This window comes from Mugil cephalus, chromosome 14 (assembly GCF_022458985.1).
Source record: "Mugil cephalus isolate CIBA_MC_2020 chromosome 14, CIBA_Mcephalus_1.1, whole genome shotgun sequence".
NCBI classification, from domain to species: domain Eukaryota; kingdom Metazoa; phylum Chordata; class Actinopteri; order Mugiliformes; family Mugilidae; genus Mugil; species Mugil cephalus.
Genome location: NC_061783.1, coordinates 24,629,737 through 24,650,461, shown reverse-complemented (window position 1 = coordinate 24,650,461; position 20,725 = coordinate 24,629,737). Strand labels below are relative to the sequence as shown.

Here is a 20,725-nt window from a genome sequence, read left to right as displayed (position 1 = left end):
TAGTTTGGTTCTGGATGCTCTCGCTGACTTTAAGAAGCACATGAAAACACTTCTGATCACACATTTATTCATTTATTTATTAGTTAGAACAGCTACAGGTATTAAGTGGAACATGTACAGGTCTTGTCAGATTCATCCGCCTCCTCCGTCCGACCCTGACCCGGTTCAGAGGTGTCAGCCGGTCCCCCTCCCTCTCAGTGGGGGGGGGGGGGTTTATGTGGGGCGCTCCCGGGGGCGGGTGACGTAGTCCCACCACAGAGGGGGGAGGTCGCCCTCCTTGCGGGCGGGAGGCAGGGCTTCGGTCTTGGGGCCTCCTGCCGGGGTCTCGGCCTCCAGCTGCGCCACCTGGAGACGAGCAGAGGACGGAGACGACTGGTCAGGACACAAATAAACTGGACCCTGTTCATTCAGGGTCTTTGTCTCTTTTTAAAGACTCTGAAGTTTCTATCACAAGAGTCAGAATCTCTCTGAGTGGTTTTAACACAGTAAAAAAATAACCAGTTGTGTTGGTTGAATCCTAAAATGACTTTGATCAATGGAACAGGTGTAAAAATAACTAGAGGATTTAAAAGGTTGAACACATTCATGGGAAAGAGAGAAACAAACATCGATGTGGGAACATGTGTTGGCATTTTTCTTCTGATTCAACCAGTTTAAAAGAAAACGTTCTGTGCTGATCCATCACTTCTGCTGTAAATGGATCATTCACTTTGTCTAATGAATCATCATCATATAAACAACTTGTGTTTTAAGCTGCATTTAAAGTTTCTCAGTGAACTATGTAGAATATTCCAGTTTCATAACATCGCAATGAAACACTGGATGTTAATGATGGTTCTGAGTTTGTAAGTTTGGGTCATTTTTCATTTTATTTTTGGTTCATTTGTGACCTCTGACCATCTTTTCTTTTTTCATTGTTCATCATTAATAATTGAGACAAATGTAAGAAGCATTTTATTCTCGCTGCTCTTTTCTAAAATGTTGGCTTTAAAATGCAGAGGTGACATTTATGCACAAACTCTGTCGTCCACTTTCATGTGAGGAACAAATAAATAATGAATAAGTAAAGCTGACTAATGATGATTAATTCTGTGCTGCACAATGACTGAGCTGTACCACGGACCATCATCGATCAATGTTTGTTGCTTTTAAATGTGCTTTATAAGTTAAATTATCTCAAAATCCCAGACACTAATTTCCAGACTTCTCAGTAAAATTTGGCTTTTAATAAATAGCTGCGCATCATGTAAATAAACTGCAGAATTAACCATTTGTTTTCATTATTCTGAATAAATATGTTTTAATTGTCCACGCTTGTGTAGGAACCCTGAAGTGGAGTTACAGCTCGTTCACAAAACACCTTTCAATGGAAACACGTATTTCTCATTTTCATTCGGAGGGAACCTTAACGGAAACACACTAAATCCCAACATGACGTGGATCTATCCAGAAACGACAGGTTGACAGCGTGGAGGTTAAACTGTGCTGCCACCTGGTGGATTTAACTAACAACTACAAAGTCTAACTTCATCTTTCCCTGAAGCTTCTGGAGTGGAGCTCATTCTTCCCAAGTGGGTTTGAATGCACCATCAACAAGTGATTTTTTTTTCTGAACGTTGATCTTGCTGTGAGAGTAAAGCATCACCTCTTTATCCCAGCTCTGCATCCTCAGCTTCTTCCACTGCTCCCTCTTGGCGAAGTAGTCGGGGTACATGGCCTTCTCCGAGGGGTGCCAGTGGTCCAGGACCCACTCCGAGACCTGACGGGGGCACGGAGACACTTTAATCTGCATCGTGATGCTCACGATACTCACGTCTTCACTTTTTTCTTCAGGGAACCACGTGATCATAAGGAGTCGGGGGTGTCGTGTCCACGGGGGCTCCGCCTCCTACCTTGTAGGTATCGTATCTCTCGTAGGACGTCCCCCCAGGAGAGTCGGGGAAGATGTAGGGCTGCGAGTGTTGGTTGGTCCAGAACTCCTCCTCTCCTGCTTTCAGCATCATGGTGGCCTTCACCATGTCCTTCTCGTGCTTGTTGTCATCGAAGCGAGCTCGCAGCAGGCAGGCGTAGAAGCGGTATTTGTCCCTGTGGTGGGGGGGGGGGACATAACACGGGGGGGGTCAAACACAGGAGAAAGAATCACGACGCACGATTCATCGGATCAGTTTTTGAGGCTACACGATTACACAACCGCAGAAAAGGCTTCGCTGCCGCCTGAATAAATGTTAACCTGTCAGGATGGTGAAAAAAAATAAATGTTATATCACGACACTTTGGATTCAGGTACGACGACGCTGAAGCATCAAGTTCTGCATCAGACAGAGGTTTTAGAGTTGGTGATGATACAGGTGGTGACGTACGTTCCAGTATTTATTGTTCACGCTTAGCAAAACAATGTGATGTTTTCTCAGGGTGATACAACACTGCTGCTCTGTTTTCAGTCTGATCTTCACAGGCAGCTTCAACTATCAACAAACTAACTATCAACTGATGCTGATGGAGGTCTGGGAGGAGGAGGAGACGGAGGAGACGGAGGACGTGTCCAGGTTTGATCAGATTTAGATGTTTAACGAACTGAACTCACTGAGTCTAGGGCAACAAAATAACCAACTAACAGACTAAGTCTCATTGGAACTCAAGTTTTTACTTTGCTTCTCACACAAATAACAAAAAATCCTTCAAATATTCAGTTTATTATCCAACACAGACAGAAAATAACTGGTCTGTGTCCTTGTTTTGATTTACTGGATGTGGATTTAAATAAATAAACCTCATGCTACTCATGTTTGGAGTAAACCAACTAATAAAACACTATTTATTTAGATGAAACCGTGACAGATTAATGTGCATGTTGAATGTTTGCAGATGTTATTTCTATCTGGATGTGTTTGCCTGGTTTTGACGCTAGCCGGCGCCACGTAAATATCTGCAGCGTTAATGAAATTCTGGCTAAAATGATAATTAAAATGAAACGACTTTAACTTCACATGTGCACCTTTATATTCCTGCTCAAGCGAGACGAGAGTGAACGATAAAACAATCGTATTTTATCTGTGAACCTGTGACTTGAAGAATGAGTGACCCGGCTAGCAGCGGCTAGCTGTTAGCTTAGCTCAGCTAACGTGGCTATTTCCTGTATTTTCACTGAAGTCACGCAGCGAGCGGACGAATAATGAGCTCTTACCTAAATATGCACCATGACTCCAGGTGTCTCAGCGACTTCTTGTAGAGACGCAACACTTTTTGCTGGTGGGTCAGATAGGCCGAGGCCATCTTGCTCCTGTCCCCTGTCACCTTCTATCAGAGCATGCGCAGAGGATTCTGGGACTTTGTGGCGTTAGGACGTCACTTACCGTAAACCACGAACACAACACGCACATGTATATTTTTAATGTTCGATTTTAAATCCTAAGGAGAAGTGTTTCAACCTCCTATTATTTATCAGTTTGACTCCACTTAGTGTTTAACGTCTCTAAATGTGTGGTTGAGAGCATTTTGCAATAATCCAGTGCATTATTATTGTTATTATTATTATTATTATTATTATTATTATGCTGCACATTATTACTGGTTTACACGTTTTTGCTGTTTGTTTCTAGACATTTTTCAACAGATTTTTAAGAATTTGTGCCTTAGGCATTGCTACTTCATTGGTAAAGAAATTCCTATCTATCTTTTTTATATCTTATTATAGTATATAATTTAATAATCTTTGGCTTCTTCCTTTTGAACATGCAAATGTGTTCATATTCATATCTATCTATTTTTTTTGCTTCATGTTTAATGACTTTTCCTAATTTAATGGAGACATAATATGTGTTATTATTCTTGATAATAGTTTTTCATACTAAATGTTAATGATGGAAAGAATATGAACTTAGAAATGAAGCCACTTAAACATTTCGCTCTCCAGTTTAAAGTGAATCAGTGAGATTTTCTGGCATAAAATTAGCATATTTCTCCATAGTCGTGTTTCCATGAACATTCACATTTTTTTATTTATTTGTTTTTTATTGCTGTATTTCATTTTATTTATTTTTGTAAATATGTGATCCCTGGAATTTCTGTTTCCAAGTCAGTTTGCTCATGCAGTCATGTTCACGTCCTCCACGGACAGTTTGAAACATTCTCTTATTTATTGTTGGCATAGTCATTTGGATATATTTTGCATTGTTCTATTTTGTTTTGTTATTTCTTACCTTTAAGTATCTTGTACTTGCAGGTCATGTAGCTCAGCTGTGCCTTAATAATGTGAAGGTGAATGTTTCCTGTATCTGCTACAGTCATTACGGTAGAGCGGTGGTGGCATGAGACTGGTGGGAGCTGCATGTGTGGTTCTTTTTAGAAGCTTCTCTCTTAACATCATGGCTCAGCACAGATTCATTGGTAAGACACTAGAGTTTCCATGGTTCAGTGAAACATGATGAGGAGGTGGAACCACTGAGGAGTCACTGTCTGCTGCTGTGCGCTGGAAACAGAGCAGGCTGCATGTTTAGTTAGCATGGAGCTAATGAGTTAGCCCGGTTTGACAACACAGCAGAAGCAGGTTTGCAGCTGTGCAGGGTCCAGAGTCACAGCTGCATGTTATTTTATTCATTTTGGCCTCTGTGACAATACAAGCGTCTTTCCTGTAAAGCCCACTGGTATGATGACGTGTCTACAAGCAGGAAATATAAATAAATATAAAAAATAATCCACAGAATAAAATGTCCCTGGATATTAACAGCCACAAAATGTGAAAAGATTTAAAAAGGCAGAACTGGATGTTGATTATGAACCCTCCAACAAACCTCAAGTCATTTTTAAATGAATGAAGTGAAGGTATTTTCTGATTAAAGGCTGTCAGAAGCTAAGATCTGCACATTTTCTTAGACGCATAAGGAGTTTTCCTAGTTCTATTTATTTATTTATTTAATCTTGTTTGTATTTTTTAAATGTCAGTGAGTTGTTAGGAGAAAACAAGTTTGATAAATGACCTTGTCACAGTCACACAGAGTTGGGTCAGAAATATATACAAAGAACAAGAGAAAAAGAAACATAAAAAACATTAGTAGCAAACATTGTGTGTGCATAGAAAACAGCAGCGCCGTTGATAGTTGTATAATAATAAAAAGACAATAACAAATTTGAAAGAATATACAAAAATACTAAAAATTGGAATATAATATAATTTAATATAATATAATTGCTGTGGTTTTGAAACGTGGACAGTGAGGTAGTTTTTTATTATTTTTTTTATTATATATGTTATTAGTTGTTGCTGTGCTGTTAACCTGTATTAACTGATGTTAGTGTCTCTTCTCTGCAGATATCGGGGTGAACCTGACTGACCCCATGTTCAGAGGCGTCTACAGAGGGAAACGGAAACACGACGGTGAGCGGCTGCTTCACGTTCACTCGTTCTTTCGTTGACCTTCGTCTGGTCTGAGTCCTGTTTGTTCTCCTCGTAGACGACCTGGACCAGGTGGTGGACAGAGCTCTGAGAGGGGGCGTGGAGAAGGTAGGACGAGGCTCCGCCCACTCTGAGCGGGTCCATCAGTCAAACTTTATTTAAAAGGAAAACAAAAGACAGTAGACACAGGACAACCCTCCTCCTACCACACACACGGATTTAAAAAGAGGAAACAGTGGAGAGATAAAAATAAATGTATAGATTAAAATAAAATAAGGGATAAAAATGATCATTTATTAATAATCTGTTTCTTTCTGCCAGTTCATGATCACAGGAGGAAACCTTGAAGACAGCGGAGAGGCGCTGAAGCTGGCTGAGAGCAGAGGTAAACACCAGATGATGGACATGTTGGTAATAACACGGGACTGGACAGGATGTGGACGTCCACAGCTGATTCGTTTCCTCGTTCATCCCTCATGTTTCAGGTGAGTTCTTCTGCACGGTCGGCTGCCACCCGACGCGCTGCTCTGAGTTCGAACAGAACGGAGAATCTCAGTACTTCTCTGGCCTGAAGGAGCTGGCGACGCTGCACAGAGGGAAGGTTGTGGCCGTGGGAGAGTGTGGACTCGGTGGGTCCTGTTTATTTCATTCACTAGTACAACAACACTGTTTTCAACTATTAAACATGTCATAAAAGAAGTAAAGGTATGAACGTGAAAAAGCTCTAATGTTATGGGATCTTTAATAAGGAGCTCTCTAAAAACCAACGCCACGTCCCGGTCTGTGTATTTACTGCATGTATTTACTTTATCGATGGACACTGACGTTACCAGAACATTTCTGAATAAATGTCAGCAGAAGAAAAGAAGAAGAGCTTAGTTTTAGGCTCGAGAAGATTTGCAAGAGTCACAACTTCAGTGAAAAAGTAAAAAAAATTCACAGTTTGAATTATTCACTTTAAGTCTTTGGCTTTTGAGAGTCTGCAGATAAATATCCCTGGTATGTGTCGCGCTGTGGTTAAAGCCAGAGGACGTCGCTATGAAGAAAGAGCTCTAAACGCTCTAAACGCTCTAAAACTTCGTGGTACGTGGAATTGTTTCTAATGTTTAGTTGAATAAAATCTTCTCTCGTTGTTCCAGATTTTGACCGGTTGGAATTTTGCCCAAAAGAAACTCAACTCAAGTGAGTTTCTACGTCTGTTTTCTGTGATGCCTCAAATGTCAGCACACGTTGGAAATAATGCTGCACTTTTAAGTTCTAGTTAACGTGTATATATATATTTATTATCACATGCTTAGTGAAATGTATTTTAGTATTTGCAGCCAGTAGTAAAACGTACTATAGTAGAAACAGCACACAAGATAAAAATATAAAAATATAGTTACAGATGTATGACTGAGAAAAATAAAGTGAAATATAAACTTGAGATGTAAACTTAGAGTTGATCAAATGGATGGAGATAAAAACTTTTCTTCAGCTTCTCAAGGAAACAGAAAAGTCAATTACAAGGTTTTAAAGTTTTCAAATGTCTTGTTGTAACAGGTCAAACCAACCAAACCCTAAAGATAAATATCATCACCTTAAGGCATCTGGAACAGCTGAACGTTTATTGAATATAAATATAAGTACAGAAGCTTCATTTAGATTATTAATCATTGTTTTTCTCAGATATTTTGAAAAGCAGTTTGAGCTGGCGGAGGAGACCAAGCTGCCCATGTTCCTCCACTGCAGGAACTCCCACCAGGAGTTCGTGGGTATGTTTGTGCAGCAGAGACCTGGACCGGTTCAGGAGGAGGTTCTCTTTAGATAAACCTTAGTTTTATTTTCTGTTTTCTGTTCTGACAGAAATCATGAAGAGGAACCGAGACCGGTGTGTTGGAGGAGTGGTGAGAGCATTTCATTTCTCTCATTAGTAATTAAACGACATGTTTGACTGGGTGCATCGTTAATGTTGTGCAGAATAAGACCGAGAAAGTAAAATCAAATGTTACTTTTCATATTCATATTTCAGGTTCACTCATTTGATGGGACGGCGGAGGACGCTGCTGCACTCATCGATCTGGACCTCTACATTGGAATAAATGGATGGTGAGAAGGTTTTAAATGTCATGTGAGGGTTTCTCAAATACCCGCAGACCGTATATAAATATGGACTAAACACGTCTCCATCGACCGTATATAAACATAGACTAAACACGTCTCCTCCATAGACTGTATATAAATATGGACTAAACACGTCTCCTCCATAGACTGTATATAAATATGGACACGTCTCCTCCATAGACTGTATATAAATATGGACTAAACACGTCTCCTCCATAGACCGTATATAAATATGGACTAAACACGTCTACATAGACCGTATATAAATATGGACTAAACATGTCTCCTCCATAGACCGTATATAAATATGGACTAAACACGTCTCCATCGACCGTATATAAACATAGACTAAACACGTCTCCTCCATAGACTGTATATAAATATGGACACGTCTCCTCCATAGACCGTATATAAATATGGACTAAACATGTCTCCTCCATAGACCGTATATAAATATGGACTAAACATGTCTCCTCCATAGACCGTATATAAATATGGACGCCACATTTCCACTTCCTCTCATTGGTTCAAACTGACTCTATTTTCCCGGGGATATGGGCGCCGCCATCTTGTGAGTTTGGAGCCAGAGTCTGAGCAGTACGGTCAGAGGGTGGAGTTATTACGACGCTCACGGTCCCACGGCACCTCTTTACGGATTGGTTGGCATGGCAACTGGTGGTCGCCATCGTGTCACATCCTATTTCTACAGCGTCAAATAATGAACTAAAACAAAACTTATCCAAATAATTGACACTTGAACATTCATCAACATTATATTAACTACCTGAAATGACTGAAACCATCCATCCATCAATAGAATGACTGCATTTTAGTGTTTTAGTTTGGCCCAAGTCCCAAACACCGACATGAAGGAGGTTAAAAGTGAAGTCCAAGCATGTAGAGCTCCCCCTAGTGGCTGGCTGCAATGTAGGTCACTTCATTTTACATAGTTAATATATTACTGAGAACGTTTGAGTTTAATTTTAGTTATAAAAGTGATTGACAGTTGCCATTGGCAACGGCTCCCATATGTGACCACGAACTGTATATTATACAGTTGAATCCGTTTTTAAGGCGCCTAGTAACAACAACAACTCCAACTTCACAGTTCCCTGAAAACAGAGGCCAACATTGAAGCTATGAAGTCCATCCCCACTGAGAGGCTGATGATAGAAACAGGTGAGTCACGCTCAGTTTGTTGGAGCCATTTGACAGAATTATAATTAAACGTATTTATTTGTTGATGCTGTTTTTATTCTTTCTGAAATGCCAACACCTGTCAAAAGGGATGCCGATGAAATTAGCCTTTCAGCTAACTCCGATGCATTCACATGGTCAAAATGTTGAGGTTATATTATATTTATATTATTTCTTTCATATGTGTACATTCTACTTTTATTTTCTATCATTTCAGTCAAGTACAAACATCAATAAACAACATCATGTACGCATGTAAATAACAAAAACAGTAATTCATTTCTGTCTTTTTCGTTAAAGTATAATTTACAAAAGAAAACAAATGAACCTCGACTGAAAAGACGCAGGTTAAAATTTAGACAGAAGGAAGCGTGTAAACACTAGTGTTTATAATTCAGTTTAATTGATGCATTTTCTTCCTGTTTCTTCCAGATGCTCCGTGGTGCGGCGTGAAGAACACGCACGCAGGCTCCAAATACGTTAAAACTACGTTTCCCACGAAGAAGAAATGGGAGACAGGACACTGTCTGAAGGACAGAAATGAGCCCTGTCACATTGTGTGAGTGACTTTAGCTGATGAATTCATCACGCGCATGTTTCAAATGACTTAATGCAGTTGTTTTAGGTGTTTGACTGTTTGTCTTCTGCAGACAAGTCTTGGAGGTGATGGCAGCAGCGAGGGAAGAGGATCCACTGGAACTGTCCAACACAATCTACAACAACACCATCAAAGTGTTCTTCAGCTAGAGACGCAGATATGATCCCTTAGTTTACTGTTATGAGTGTAAAAGGTCCATGATAAAACACATTGTCGTATTTTGAAATAAAAAAAAGTACATTCTCAGTGGCTCTTTCTTCCTTTTGTGTTTAATATGCGTATAAATTAATTTCCTGTTGGGTTGTTTTTAAGACTAAAAATATATGAAGAGGTTAAACTAGATAGATAAATGGATACTTAATAAATTTTGCTGTTGCAGCAGTAATTTACAGGCATTTACTTTACCATACAACTTTATAGCATTAGAGTCTACACAAAATATTCCCAAGAAAAATAAAAGTATTTCGGTTTAAAACTAAAATGTATTGAAATTACATGATGAAACAAACAAAAACTGCTAAATCCAGTTTCAATCATTAGTTCAATAATTCTACCTTGGACACTGTTTTGTCAACTACTTTTGTACATTTGTTCATATGTGAATACTAATGATCTATTTTTTCTTGATTACACTGCTTATTTTACTAGATAATAATTATTTTTATTTTATTCTAATCTAATGTAAACTTATTTTATGTTTCTTGTGTTTTTAACTTTTACGTACAACGAAGCTACTATGAGAAACTATATATGTCTGTATAGTATAATTAGTAAATCTTAACATTATATAGTATAAATACTTATAAATATGTTTTATATATGTATATATATATAGTATATAGTATATACAATATATATATATATATATATTATATATTGTATTATAGATTTATAATGTGTGTATAAAGTAAATGTAAAAAATAATCTAATGTTCAGAAGTTCCAAAATAGCATCTGACTGTGTCCATGGTCTTTTAAGAAGTTAAAAAAAATTAATAAGAACGTAAAAACGCTGCACATGTACGTGGAAGTCGTTACGTCATTGCGTCATCGCGTCATCCACCACGCCCACTGACGCTGCTGAATGTTACGTCCCCTTACGTTGGAACAGCCGAGAACTTCAGTGGTCTTCCTAAAGAGGCCGAAGCCGCATCAAATGGCCGCTTTTAAAGATACCTCCGCGGTTTTGTGACGCCGGACTCAACGGGAACTGGACGGGGGCCTCCGGAGTCTTCGCGGCGGGTGGCGACACCGCTCTGGACGCAGGAACTCAACAATACTCAGAAGAAGAAGAAGAAGAAGAAGAAGCAACAGGAGGTTGAGCTGCGCCAACATGGCGGGCGGTAGCGGCTGCCCCAAGTGACGAGTAAACGTTAGGAAAAACGAAACCAAAGAGGAACGGAGACTCCAGCGGGGGGGACTTTGAACAGATTTTAATGCTGGATGGATAGCAGGGGCTCACCGGGACTGATAGCCCTCCACTGAAGCCCCATGGCGTCCACTCAAGCCCGGATAGGCCAGCAGGCCCTGGCGGTGCTAGATGTGGCTCTGCGAGTTCCCTGTATCTTTATTATCGACGCCATTTTTAACTCTTACTACGAGCCCGGTTCGGGATGGGCCGGGGCGGTGGGCAAAGTGCTGGTCCGAGTCATGGGTGAGTGAAACAAAGTGTACGAGCTTTCAGACCGAGGCAACAACAAGCAGCGAACTGGCGGCTAGGCTAGGCTAAGCTAGGCTAGGCTAGTGAGAAGCTCTGTCAACTGTCAGGGCGACTAAAGCCCGTTTATCTACGAGCAGAAATGAAAACACAAGTCAGAAACTATTCATCTGCCTCCCACGACCGTCGTGAACTACCTGTCTAACCGGCTCACAGCTGACCTCTGGTACTAAGCCACAGGTGTCGTGTAGTTTCTTGTATCTGTGACGGAGATTGGGGGCAGCCTGTCAAAGTCTACACCTGTTATTTATTCCAGGTTCACCTGGAGAGTCTCTGCTTAGCTTCTCTGAACTCACTGTGGGACGTGACAACATGTTACAGGCTTTCCTAACCTCTCTGGAGCCATGGCACATTTTAATATCGTCACAAAAAGTATAAATAATGAGAAAATGGATAGAAAAATACTTTATTTATCCCCGGAGGGAAATTCAAGTGTCTGGTAGCGTCATGAACAAACAGACATCAACGTAACACACCAACAAAATCAACATAATCAACAGCAGAAGGAGAAGGAAGACTGGAAATATGTATCAGACTGTACTAACATGTACTAAATGATCATTTACTCTCATTTTACTCACTCCTGGTTCTTTTATCATTACACCTCGATACTATGAGTCGTTTTAACCTCTGTTTAAGTCGTACCAGTGTTTATAGTCTGTGAATATGTGTATTTTACATAAATGATCTTGAGTCTGTTCCACTGTGAGCTGAGATAATGAAATATTTGTTTGATATGTGCACTGATCATGTGTCTGAGTCCGAGCCCATGTAGCTGGACCAGAAGTTGTGATATCCATAGATTCATCTAGTTATAATGCAAATTTTCCACTGATGCGTAACTTTCCAAAACTGTCCTTTCAGTTTCTGCAGACGTGTCACCGATACGTCTCAAAATGATCTTATTTCAGAGGAACAGGCTGTTTCTTTAAGCTTCTCGTTTACAGTCTCTCTCTGTTCACGCTGTGTTTTTGTTTGGAGACGGAGTTTGAGTTTTCTTGGAGCCACGGCTCCGTTACACAGCTTTACCCCCAAACCACGCACAACAACTTAAAAGTAGTTTTTCTCATTCCGATGAAGGTTTCAGGGCAACGGTTTCTCTTCCGATCTGATGTTTACACGAACCAGTAGTTTTAGCTGGAACAGCTGTTTTACAGATGTGTGGCAGATAAATGAAAACATCATGTGACTGATTATAGATGGAGGTCTCTCTCTAAACAGCAGTAGTTTCTGTTGTTTTTACAGTTTTATTATTAAAGTAACGGCTTGATTCAGAAAGTTTGCTGTTGTGTTGTTCAGCCTTACAGAGGTCGGTCTTCAGGGTTTTCCACGCTTCAGTCTGTCCCGGCTTCAGTTCATTTTTGATGGACCTTTTTAAACGGTTAAATATTTCTATTTTTTTCTGCCGCCTGCGTGTGCAATAATGTCTAGTTCTTATCTAGCTTCTATTAAAAGCTCACTGAACACTTACAGAGCTCAGACACAACGTTCACTGTTCACATGAATTTAGATCAGTTTGAAATTTAGTTTGGTTTGTGCCTGTTTATTCCCGCTGAGGTGTTTATATGGCACATTTTTATTCGGTTTGTGCCTTTAAATCTGACTAATCAGAGTATTTGGCTCCATGTAAACGCAGCTATTGGATTGTCTGGGATCTTCATCTGCTGTTTGAATGGAAACAGGCAGAGCTGCATATAAAGCCACGTGGTACGTTGTATTATTATTATTGCAGAAGTCATGATTCAGTTGCTTTGGTCTCGTTCGCTACATGAAGTCAGACGTACTTTCATTTTCTGCAGCTCAGCCTCTCACAGTTCCTGAAGTAACTAAATTTGAAGTGACATGTTATTATGTCAACCTATAAACCGTCTCTGTGAAGTGAAAAAGCCGCTAACATACGTCTTTGAAGGCTCTTTGAAAGCGCTGTTGTTGTTTGCTAAGATCACAGAGTTCAGAGAGGAGGCGAACGAGACCCCGTTAAACTGGGTCAGTCAATAGTTGTGTTTCTTTTTTTTTTAATGTGTAGTAGCAACACAAACTGAGACTTAACGTTAAATAAGATGTAAAAATGAGACGTGAATAAATTCAAATCAAGGTAAATGTTGTTCACAACCAGAAACATCAGGCGAAGTAAAGAGGTTACAGATGTGGAATATCAAAGCTTTGTCACATGTCAGGGTTATCGTGCTCTCAGCTTATCTTTTTCTGCTTCTGTGTGTATTTGTGATATTTAAACGTGGTTTGTTGTCCCTCCCAGGTGTCCTCGTCTCCACCGTGGTGCTGCTGCTCTCCCAGAAAGCCTTGTTTAAGTTCTACACCCTCTTCTTCGCCGTCCTCCTGGGCGTAGCAGCGGTGCTCATCAACTACTACGCCACCTCTCACATAGACTTCTACAGCGCCTACTACAAGGCGGCGCTGGGCTTCCGGCTGCTGCCCCGGAACGGGCCGACGCTGTGGCTGGGCATGGCCGCCGTCCAGCTCGTCTTCGGCGTCGGATACGTGTTCCTGCTCAACCTGCAGTCGGTGTTCGCCGCGCTGGTCGTCCTGGACATCATGATCCCGCTGTGGGGGCTGATGATCGAGCTTCCCGCCGACGTCAGGCAGCTGGTGGCCGTGTTCTCGGGCATGGCGCTGGCTCTCAACACGGCCGTCTGCCTGGCCATGAGACTCAAGTGGTTTTACTACTCGTGCCGCTACGTCTACCTGCTCGTGCGGCACATGTACAGGATCTACGGCCTTCAGCTGCTGCTAGAGGACACGTGGAAGAGGATCCGCTTCCCCGACGTGCTCAGGGTGTTCTGGTTGACCCGGGTCACGGCCCAGGCCCTGATCCTGGTCTACGTGGTGCAGGCGGTGAGGAGGGAGAGCGGAGATGCGACGGGGGGGTCGGCAGACGGGAGCTCGGACTCACAGGTACACGTTCACCTCTGGTTTCACTTTAAACCTTTTTATATTCACCTGCAACATCATCAATATCATGAAATAATCCGTTTTAGCAAAAGTGTAAGCTGACTTGAATAAATGCTGTTTAATCTATAACATTCGGTGATTTAGCTGATAACTGATGGCAGGAGTCTGTCCAGAAGTATCAAAAACAAAAAAGCAGAACAAATAACATCCTGCTTTCCTGTGGAACAAGACAAATACTGAGTTCAGTCATTTGGAAAACAGCTTCCTGACACCTGAGCTTTAGTTTTGTCTGCATTTTGAATGTCTCATGGGTGGTATAACCAAACATGTAGATCAGTTTGTTTTCATGCATAAGGATTGACTATTTTACTGTGATGATGAGTAAATAGTGCAGAATAATTCCACACTAGTAGTAAAACAGACATCATGCTGCGTGCGTGTCTGGTTTTCAGGGCTTCCTCCTGAGCTGGGACGTGTTCTGGGATCTGACGAGTAACCTCATCATCTCCGGCTGTGATTCCACGCTCACTGTTCTCGGGATGAGCGCCGTCATCTCCTCCGTGGCCCACTACCTCGGCCTCAGCATCCTGGCTTTCATAGGTAGGAGGAAGCTCCGCCTGTGTGAGTGATGCGGTCGGTGGAACTCACCTGGACGGACTCACCTGGAGCTGATGCTGTCTCATTTTTCCACCTCCAGGTTCCACGGAGGAGGAGGACAAGCGCTTGGGCTTCGTGGCTCCTGTTCTGTTCTTCATCCTGGCTCTGCAGACCGGCCTGAGCAGCCTGGACCCTGAGGAACGTCTGGTACGTCTGTAGAACCAGGGTCTGTACCGGGTGAAGGAAGCAGGGACACAGACGGCGGATTAATCCTTTGATTCGACAAGTTCTTCTCCATGCGCTAGAAAATACCAGTTAGAGTCAAATAAGAAGCTTAACTACGATATTAAGGAGGAAGTTGTGGAGAAAACTCTGAAATGAAATGAAAACATGTCTTCCCTCATCTTTCATCTCTGGCTTCGCTTCTCACACTGTCTGATGCATCGTCAGAGTTTATTTCGTTATTACGTAATTTACCGTAAGGTGACCAGATGAAATGAAATCCAGGGACATTTACAGAATTGCATGTTATCAAGATGAAACTAAGAAACGGAGACAATTGCACTTTAAAAAAATACACTTTTTCAAATACTAGAAAGCAAAAACACATGACAGCACTTTTCCTAGTGGAGTGACTGCAGCCAAAGAGACAAACAGACCGAGGACAGAGATTTAGGACTTTTAGACATAATTATTTATTGTTACACCCGATAGTTTTGTCACTGGTTGTAAATAACTTGTTGTTTGCTAAATGTCTTCATCTGCTTTGGATATTTTAGATTTACATTACAGTTCTAAAAATGGCTGGTTCAAGATGTTGGTGGTTTTCGGACTTTTTCCTACTCGCATTTGTTGGTTTTAGTCTGGTTTTAGGTCCAATGTGTGTGAGAAAATAATAGTAAAATGACACAGTGATGTTGTGCTGAAAAGAATGAAACCAAAGGCAACAATATAAAGCATTTTTAAGATGAAATAGAAAATTATACTCTGGACTCCAGAGGGTTAAACGTGTTTGGTTACCGTAATACCTGTAGTCTGTGCGCAACATTTTTTCACATTCATAATAAGCTAAAATCAGGGACATCTTTAACCGGGGGACGGGTTCGTCCAAAACGAGGACTGTAACATGTGTCTTCATGTGGTGGAATAAATGTGTTGTGTTGCTGTCTTTAGCCATTAGCTTAGCATATGTGACAGTGAGGATCCTCGTTCATCACGTTTATGTGGTAAATTTGTAACTGACTGGTTTTATGAATGAACCGGTGTCTCTGTCTCTGTCTCTGTCTCTGTCTCCGTCCCTCAGGTGCGTCTGAGCCGTAACATGTGCCTTCTGTTGACGGCCATCCTGCACTTCATCCACGGCATGACCGACCCCGTCCTGATGTCCCTCAGCGCCTCCCACGTGTCCTCGGTCCGTCGCCACGTCCCCGTCCTGCTGGTGTCCCTGGCGCTCTTCGTCCTCCCCGTGGTGCTCAGCTACGCCCTGTGGCACCACTACGCCCTCAACACCTGGCTCTTCGCCGTCACCGCCTTCTGTGTGGAGCTCTGCCTCAAGGTGAGGACGGACCAGAGGACTGAGGGGGTCTGAGGAGGACTGAGGGGGTCGGGGGGGTCTGAGGAGGACTGAGGGGGTCTGAGGGGGTCTGAGGAGGACTGAGGGGGACTGAGGGGGTCTGAGGAGGTCTGAGGGGGTCTGAGGGGGTCTGAGGGGGTCTGAGGGGGTCTGAGGAGGTCTGAGGGGGTCTGAGGAGGACTGAAGGGGTCTGAGGAGGTCTGAGGAGGACTGAGGGGGTCTGAGGGGGTCTGAGGGGGTCTGAGGAGGTCTGAGGAGGACTGAGGGGGTCTGAGGGGGTCTGAGGGGGTCTGAGGAGGTCTGAGGGGGTCTGAGGAGGACTGAAGGGGTCTGAGGAGGTCTGAGGAGGACTGAGGGGGTCTGAGGAGGACCGGTTTTAGTTTTACTCTACTCCCAGTATCACACAAAGAGGAACAGAAATAATTAAATGTTATTCAGGGGTTCTGCAGCTTTAAACAACTGAAACTTAAGACTTTTTTAAGACAATTATGAGTTAAATTTCAGACCTAATCTATCAGAGATTTTCAAAATAACTAAAAGTGTTGTTATTCCAAACCAGGTTGAAATCTGGATTCTACTTCCTGGTCTCATTGGTAGTTTTATTTCTGCGTTCTGCTGATGGTTATATTTATATTTGTGTGAATTCCACTAATGCATTGAACAAAAAGCAAGCGAAGCTGTAAATGGACGTAAAGATTTAGGACTAAAGATAATTTAACCCTCTGGACCAGTTTAAGACCACGTAGCATCAGGACTCTTCTCACTAACTTCAGCCTATAGATCAGTTTTTAACTCGTGTTTCTAGACCAAGTAAAACTAGACTGGTTCTAAATAACTGAGTCCTTTTCCTGAATATTGTCGTCATGTTTGGTTCACGGAGGAAAACGCTAGCAAGAGGAGAGAGCTAACAGGAGGAGAGAGCTAGCAGGAGGAGAGAGCTAGCAGGAGGAGAGAGCTAGCAGGAGGAGAGAGCTAGCAGGAGGAGAGAGCTAGCAGGAGGAGAGAGCTAGCAGGAGGAGAGAGCTAGCAGGAGGAGAGAGCTAGCCAGCTACACATGATAGAAAGAAAAAAGGCCCTTTCCTATTGGTGGAAACATGCATCCATCAACCAATCAGGAAACAGTTGTAAATAAGTAAATGTGTTGATCAGCTTTAGAAATGTCCAGGTTATATTTACATTCTAAGTTAAAGAAATGATTGGTTCTAACTTGTTCCTCCTGGATCTGATGGTTCTAGTCTGGTTTTAGCTCCAAAGTGTTCACACAGTTTGTCAGAAAACCAGAAGGAGTCGGACTTTAGGACCATTAGACTCTGGACTCCAGAGGGTTGAGACCTAACACAAGATATGCTCATATTTAAGACTTCTTAAGGTCTTAAATTGGGATTATCAGATTTTAGACATAATTAGAGTCCTTAAATAAACCCAGGTCCTTGTTGGGTCTCATTCTGTGCGTCCGTCCTCCAGGTGGTGGTGTCTCTGACGGTCTACGGCCTCTTCATGGCCGACGGTTTCTCCAACGTGCTGTGGGAGAAGCTGGACGACTACGTGTACTACGTGCGCTCCTCGGGCAACATCATCGAGTTCCTGTTCGGCGTCATCATGTTCGGGAACGGCGCCTACACCATGATGTTCGAGTCGGGCAGCAAGATCCGCGCCTGCATGATGTGCCTCCACGCCTACTTCAACATCTACCTGCAGGCCAAGAACGGCTGGAAGACGTTCATCAACCGCCGCACCGCCGTCAAGAAGATCAACTCCCTGCCGGAGATGCGCGGGGACCAGCTGAGGGACATCGAGGACGTCTGCGCCATCTGCTACCAGGAGTTCGCCACGTCGGCGCGCATCACGCCCTGCCACCACTACTTCCACGCGCTGTGCCTCAGGAAGTGGCTCTACATCCAGGACACGTGTCCCATGTGCCACCAGAGAGTTTACGTGGAGGACGACGGTCGGGACAGAGCCGCCTTTTCCAACAACAACGGGGGCTACGCGGCGCCACAGGACGCCGCCGCCGCCCCCGGCCCTCCGCCGCCGCCCGACGACCAGCACGGACCCCCGGACGCACAGCCTCCGGATCACGGGGCGGCGGCGGCGGCGGTGGCGGTGGGAGGCGGGGCCGGGGGCGGGGCCCAGGCTCAGGGGGGACCGGTGGACCTGGACGAGCTGCTGGAGGACAACGACAGCATAGAGTACGACGAGGACGAGTGGGGGACTCAGAACGGCAGCACGCCCATAGAGGAGGATTATATCAACGACGACACAGACTCCACGGAGGACTGAGCCTCACAGAATACACACAGACCTTTATTCTATTTAAGTTAAAGAGAACTCTAAGAGACAACGTCAGCATCTTAATCTGTTCTTGATCATGTCAGGGATGTTTGTCTTTGTGTTCGTTTGATTTGGAGTTTTACTCCATAAGGGCTCGAGGAAGGAGTAACTGCTGCTCTCATTCTGTGTGTGTGTGTGTGTGTGTGTGTGTGTGTGTGTCTGTGTGTGTGTCTGTGTGTGTGTCTGTGTGTGTGTCTGTGTGTGTGTGGAGGCTTGTGATGTCAAACCAAAAACTCTGGAGCTAAAGCTAGAGCTAAAGCTAGAGCTAAAGCTAGGGCTGGAGCTAAGGTTATAGCTGGAGCTAAGGTTAGGGGTGGGGTCGTGGTTAAGGTTGGGACTAGGACTAGAGCTGGGTCCAGGTCCAGGTCCAGGACTAGGTCCAGGGTCAGGGTCTGGGTCAGGGCTCGGGCCGTTGCTGAAGCTAGGGCTAGCGCTGAAGCTAGGGCTAGCGCTGCCGCTGGCTGTTGCTACGATCCCCTCAGACTCTTCAGCCCTGAAGCAACTGTACTGAAAGAGGTTTTTACTAAGCTAACGTTTAGCTACTAGTAGCTCCTCTCCCGTCTTCACTCTTTCTAAATCCATTCAGCTTCCCTCACATGTGGACTAACGTCGTCTCATGAGACTGCAGCAAGATTCCTTAAACGAGATAGTTAAAAAAAAATGAATAAATGTGAGGATTTTATGAGGAATTGATGTTTCTGTAGATAATCTGAAGTACGAAACAAACCGCTGTCTTTAAATTAACAGGATGGAATAAACTCCGCCCTCAGACGTCTGGTTCCCTCTTAGCTCCCCAGTCCTCCCTGACGAGTGTTTGTGTGTTTGTGTGTGTGTGTGAGGATGTGTGTTGACGGTGTGTGTTGACGGTGTGTGTTGACGGTGTGCCTGCCGACAGGTTAATGTCTTAGACCATGTCTTAACGGATGCAGTTCTAGGGAGAAAATGCTGGAGCGTTTATTCTGAATGGATACGAGCTGCCGTCAGTCTGCAAGATCTGAGCGCACAAACCTCCACAAACCTCCTCTTCCTCCTCCTCCTCCTCCTGCTCCTCCTCCTCCTCCTCCTCCTCCTCTTCCTCCTTTATTCCTGTGGTCTCGGATGAACCTGGATCCGGACCTCGGCCCGGGTGGAGGCTCTCAGACTTGCAGACGGATCAGTTTGAGGTTGTGTTACTTTTGTGGACTAGTCCAGAGAGAATAAAGCAGTTTTTGTATGAACCAGAGAAAAGCCGAGAGGTGTGTGTGTGATTTAAAAAGTGACTTGCTACTGGAATCACTGATATACCTCTGTCATTACTTACTACTGGTCTCTTGTGTGACCTGGATTACTCTTGTGTACGTTATTGTACATGTAACGAAACAAAACACGTGCACACTTTTCTCCCTCCGGATCATTTTTCTGTTCCATTAATGCTACGTTTCCACGTTTCTCTCTCGACTGAAATCAGTATTTTAAACGGTTAATTGCTTCATTCGTTCATTCAGACCCAGAAATGTTTCCCGTGAGGAAGGAAGATAAATAACGCAGACGTGTAAAAGGGTTTGTCATAAAAACACGAGTGTGACGAGGTGCCAGTGGTTTTGTCTGCTCGGGTTGATTTGTGTCATTGAGTAAAAGCACCTTTTGTTTGTTGGTAATCACTGGTACAGAGCTCAGGGTCCTGCTGAGGTCCTGGACGACGCTTTGAAAAAGCAGCTGAGCAAACATTTAATTTAAAAGTCGGACATGTTAAAGCTACTGGCACAAAAAGACGCCCCAGCCGCAGAATATTATCATGACACGGATTCCTCAACAGCTGCTGAGGTCTCTGTTAATTTATGTTTAAAGAATAATTAAAAAATAGCTCTGAAGCACAACTTTACCAAGTATTAATTAATGTAATAATTGATGAGAATAAGAATAAATCTATTTGATGAGGAAATGTTTGGTCTGATGGGATTAGAAAGCTGGGCTTCTTTCATTTTTTTTTTTTTTTTGTGGCATGTTTCAGCTATGAAGGACTTTAATTATTAGTTTGATTGTTGGGGGGGGGGGGCTTTTGGAGAGGTGAAAGCTGTTCATTTTGCCTTTTGTTTTAAAAAGAGATTTATGTAAATAAAATCACATTTGATATTGTGTTTGGACTGTCTTCTCAAATATTACAACAAAACACACACACGACACCAGATCAGGTTTAATCTGAGCAGAAGCAACAATGATGACGATGTTTATTTATTTATAGTAGGAGTTTATTTATTGTGAAGAGCTGTAGTGACTCATCTGACCAGGAGGTGGCGGCGTTTCACCGTTTTGATTCCAGCTACTTAAT

General features: G+C 43.1%; 3 protein-coding genes across 3 annotated transcripts; 2 read left to right on the top strand and 1 right to left on the bottom strand.

Annotated features, from left to right (window-relative positions):
• Nucleotides 1-50: 50 nt before the first annotated feature.
• ndufb9 (NADH:ubiquinone oxidoreductase subunit B9) lies at nt 51-3,343 on the bottom strand. Its single transcript, XM_047604753.1, has 4 exons — nt 3,185-3,343; nt 1,893-2,085; nt 1,646-1,759; nt 51-345 (listed from the first exon to the last, which is right to left on the bottom strand). Exons 1-4 carry the CDS (start codon nt 3,271-3,273, stop codon nt 214-216), a joined length of 528 nt encoding a protein of 175 aa, XP_047460709.1. The 5' UTR covers nt 3,274-3,343; the 3' UTR covers nt 51-213.
• An 890-nt stretch (nt 3,344-4,233) lies between these two features.
• On the top strand, nt 4,234-9,536 carry tatdn1 (TatD DNase domain containing 1). Its single transcript, XM_047604746.1, has 12 exons — nt 4,234-4,386; nt 5,309-5,374; nt 5,451-5,500; nt 5,714-5,777; nt 5,878-6,021; nt 6,532-6,574; nt 7,061-7,146; nt 7,238-7,278; nt 7,404-7,480; nt 8,604-8,674; nt 9,125-9,251; nt 9,343-9,536. The coding sequence occupies exons 1-12, from the start codon at nt 4,308-4,310 to the stop codon at nt 9,437-9,439; spliced, it is 945 nt and encodes a 314-aa protein (XP_047460702.1). The 5' UTR covers nt 4,234-4,307; the 3' UTR covers nt 9,440-9,536.
• Nucleotides 9,537-10,373: 837 nt separating this feature from the next.
• Nucleotides 10,374-20,534, top strand: rnf139 (ring finger protein 139). Its single transcript, XM_047604719.1, has 6 exons — nt 10,374-10,943; nt 13,264-13,919; nt 14,369-14,516; nt 14,614-14,720; nt 15,817-16,068; nt 17,551-20,534. Exons 1-6 carry the CDS (start codon nt 10,781-10,783, stop codon nt 18,364-18,366), a joined length of 2,142 nt encoding a protein of 713 aa, XP_047460675.1. The 5' UTR covers nt 10,374-10,780; the 3' UTR covers nt 18,367-20,534.
• Nucleotides 20,535-20,725: the final 191 nt, after the last annotated feature.

Excerpts from the sequence above, each read along its gene's own strand:
- ndufb9 (XM_047604753.1), bottom strand. The coding sequence starts at position 3,273 with ATGGCCTCGGCCTATCTGACCCACCAGCAAAAAGTGTTGCGTCTCTAC. Across the intron at positions 1,760-1,892 it reads AGAGATACGATACCTACAAG|GTCTCGGAGTGGGTCCTGGA; the intron begins GTAGGAGGCGGA and ends TGCCCCCGTCAG. Across the intron at positions 346-1,645 it reads TGCAGAGCTGGGATAAAGAG|GTGGCGCAGCTGGAGGCCGA; the intron begins GTGATGCTTTAC and ends GCTCGTCTCCAG.
- tatdn1 (XM_047604746.1), top strand. The coding sequence starts at position 4,308 with ATGAGACTGGTGGGAGCTGCATGTGTGGTTCTTTTTAGAAGCTTCTCT. Across the intron at positions 4,387-5,308 it reads GGCTCAGCACAGATTCATTG|ATATCGGGGTGAACCTGACT; the intron begins GTAAGACACTAG and ends TCTTCTCTGCAG. Across the intron at positions 8,675-9,124 it reads GAGGCTGATGATAGAAACAG|ATGCTCCGTGGTGCGGCGTG; the intron begins GTGAGTCACGCT and ends TGTTTCTTCCAG.
- rnf139 (XM_047604719.1), top strand. The coding sequence starts at position 10,781 with ATGGCGTCCACTCAAGCCCGGATAGGCCAGCAGGCCCTGGCGGTGCTA. Across the intron at positions 10,944-13,263 it reads AGTGCTGGTCCGAGTCATGG|GTGTCCTCGTCTCCACCGTG; the intron begins GTGAGTGAAACA and ends TGTCCCTCCCAG. Across the intron at positions 14,517-14,613 it reads CAGCATCCTGGCTTTCATAG|GTTCCACGGAGGAGGAGGAC; the intron begins GTAGGAGGAAGC and ends TTCCACCTCCAG.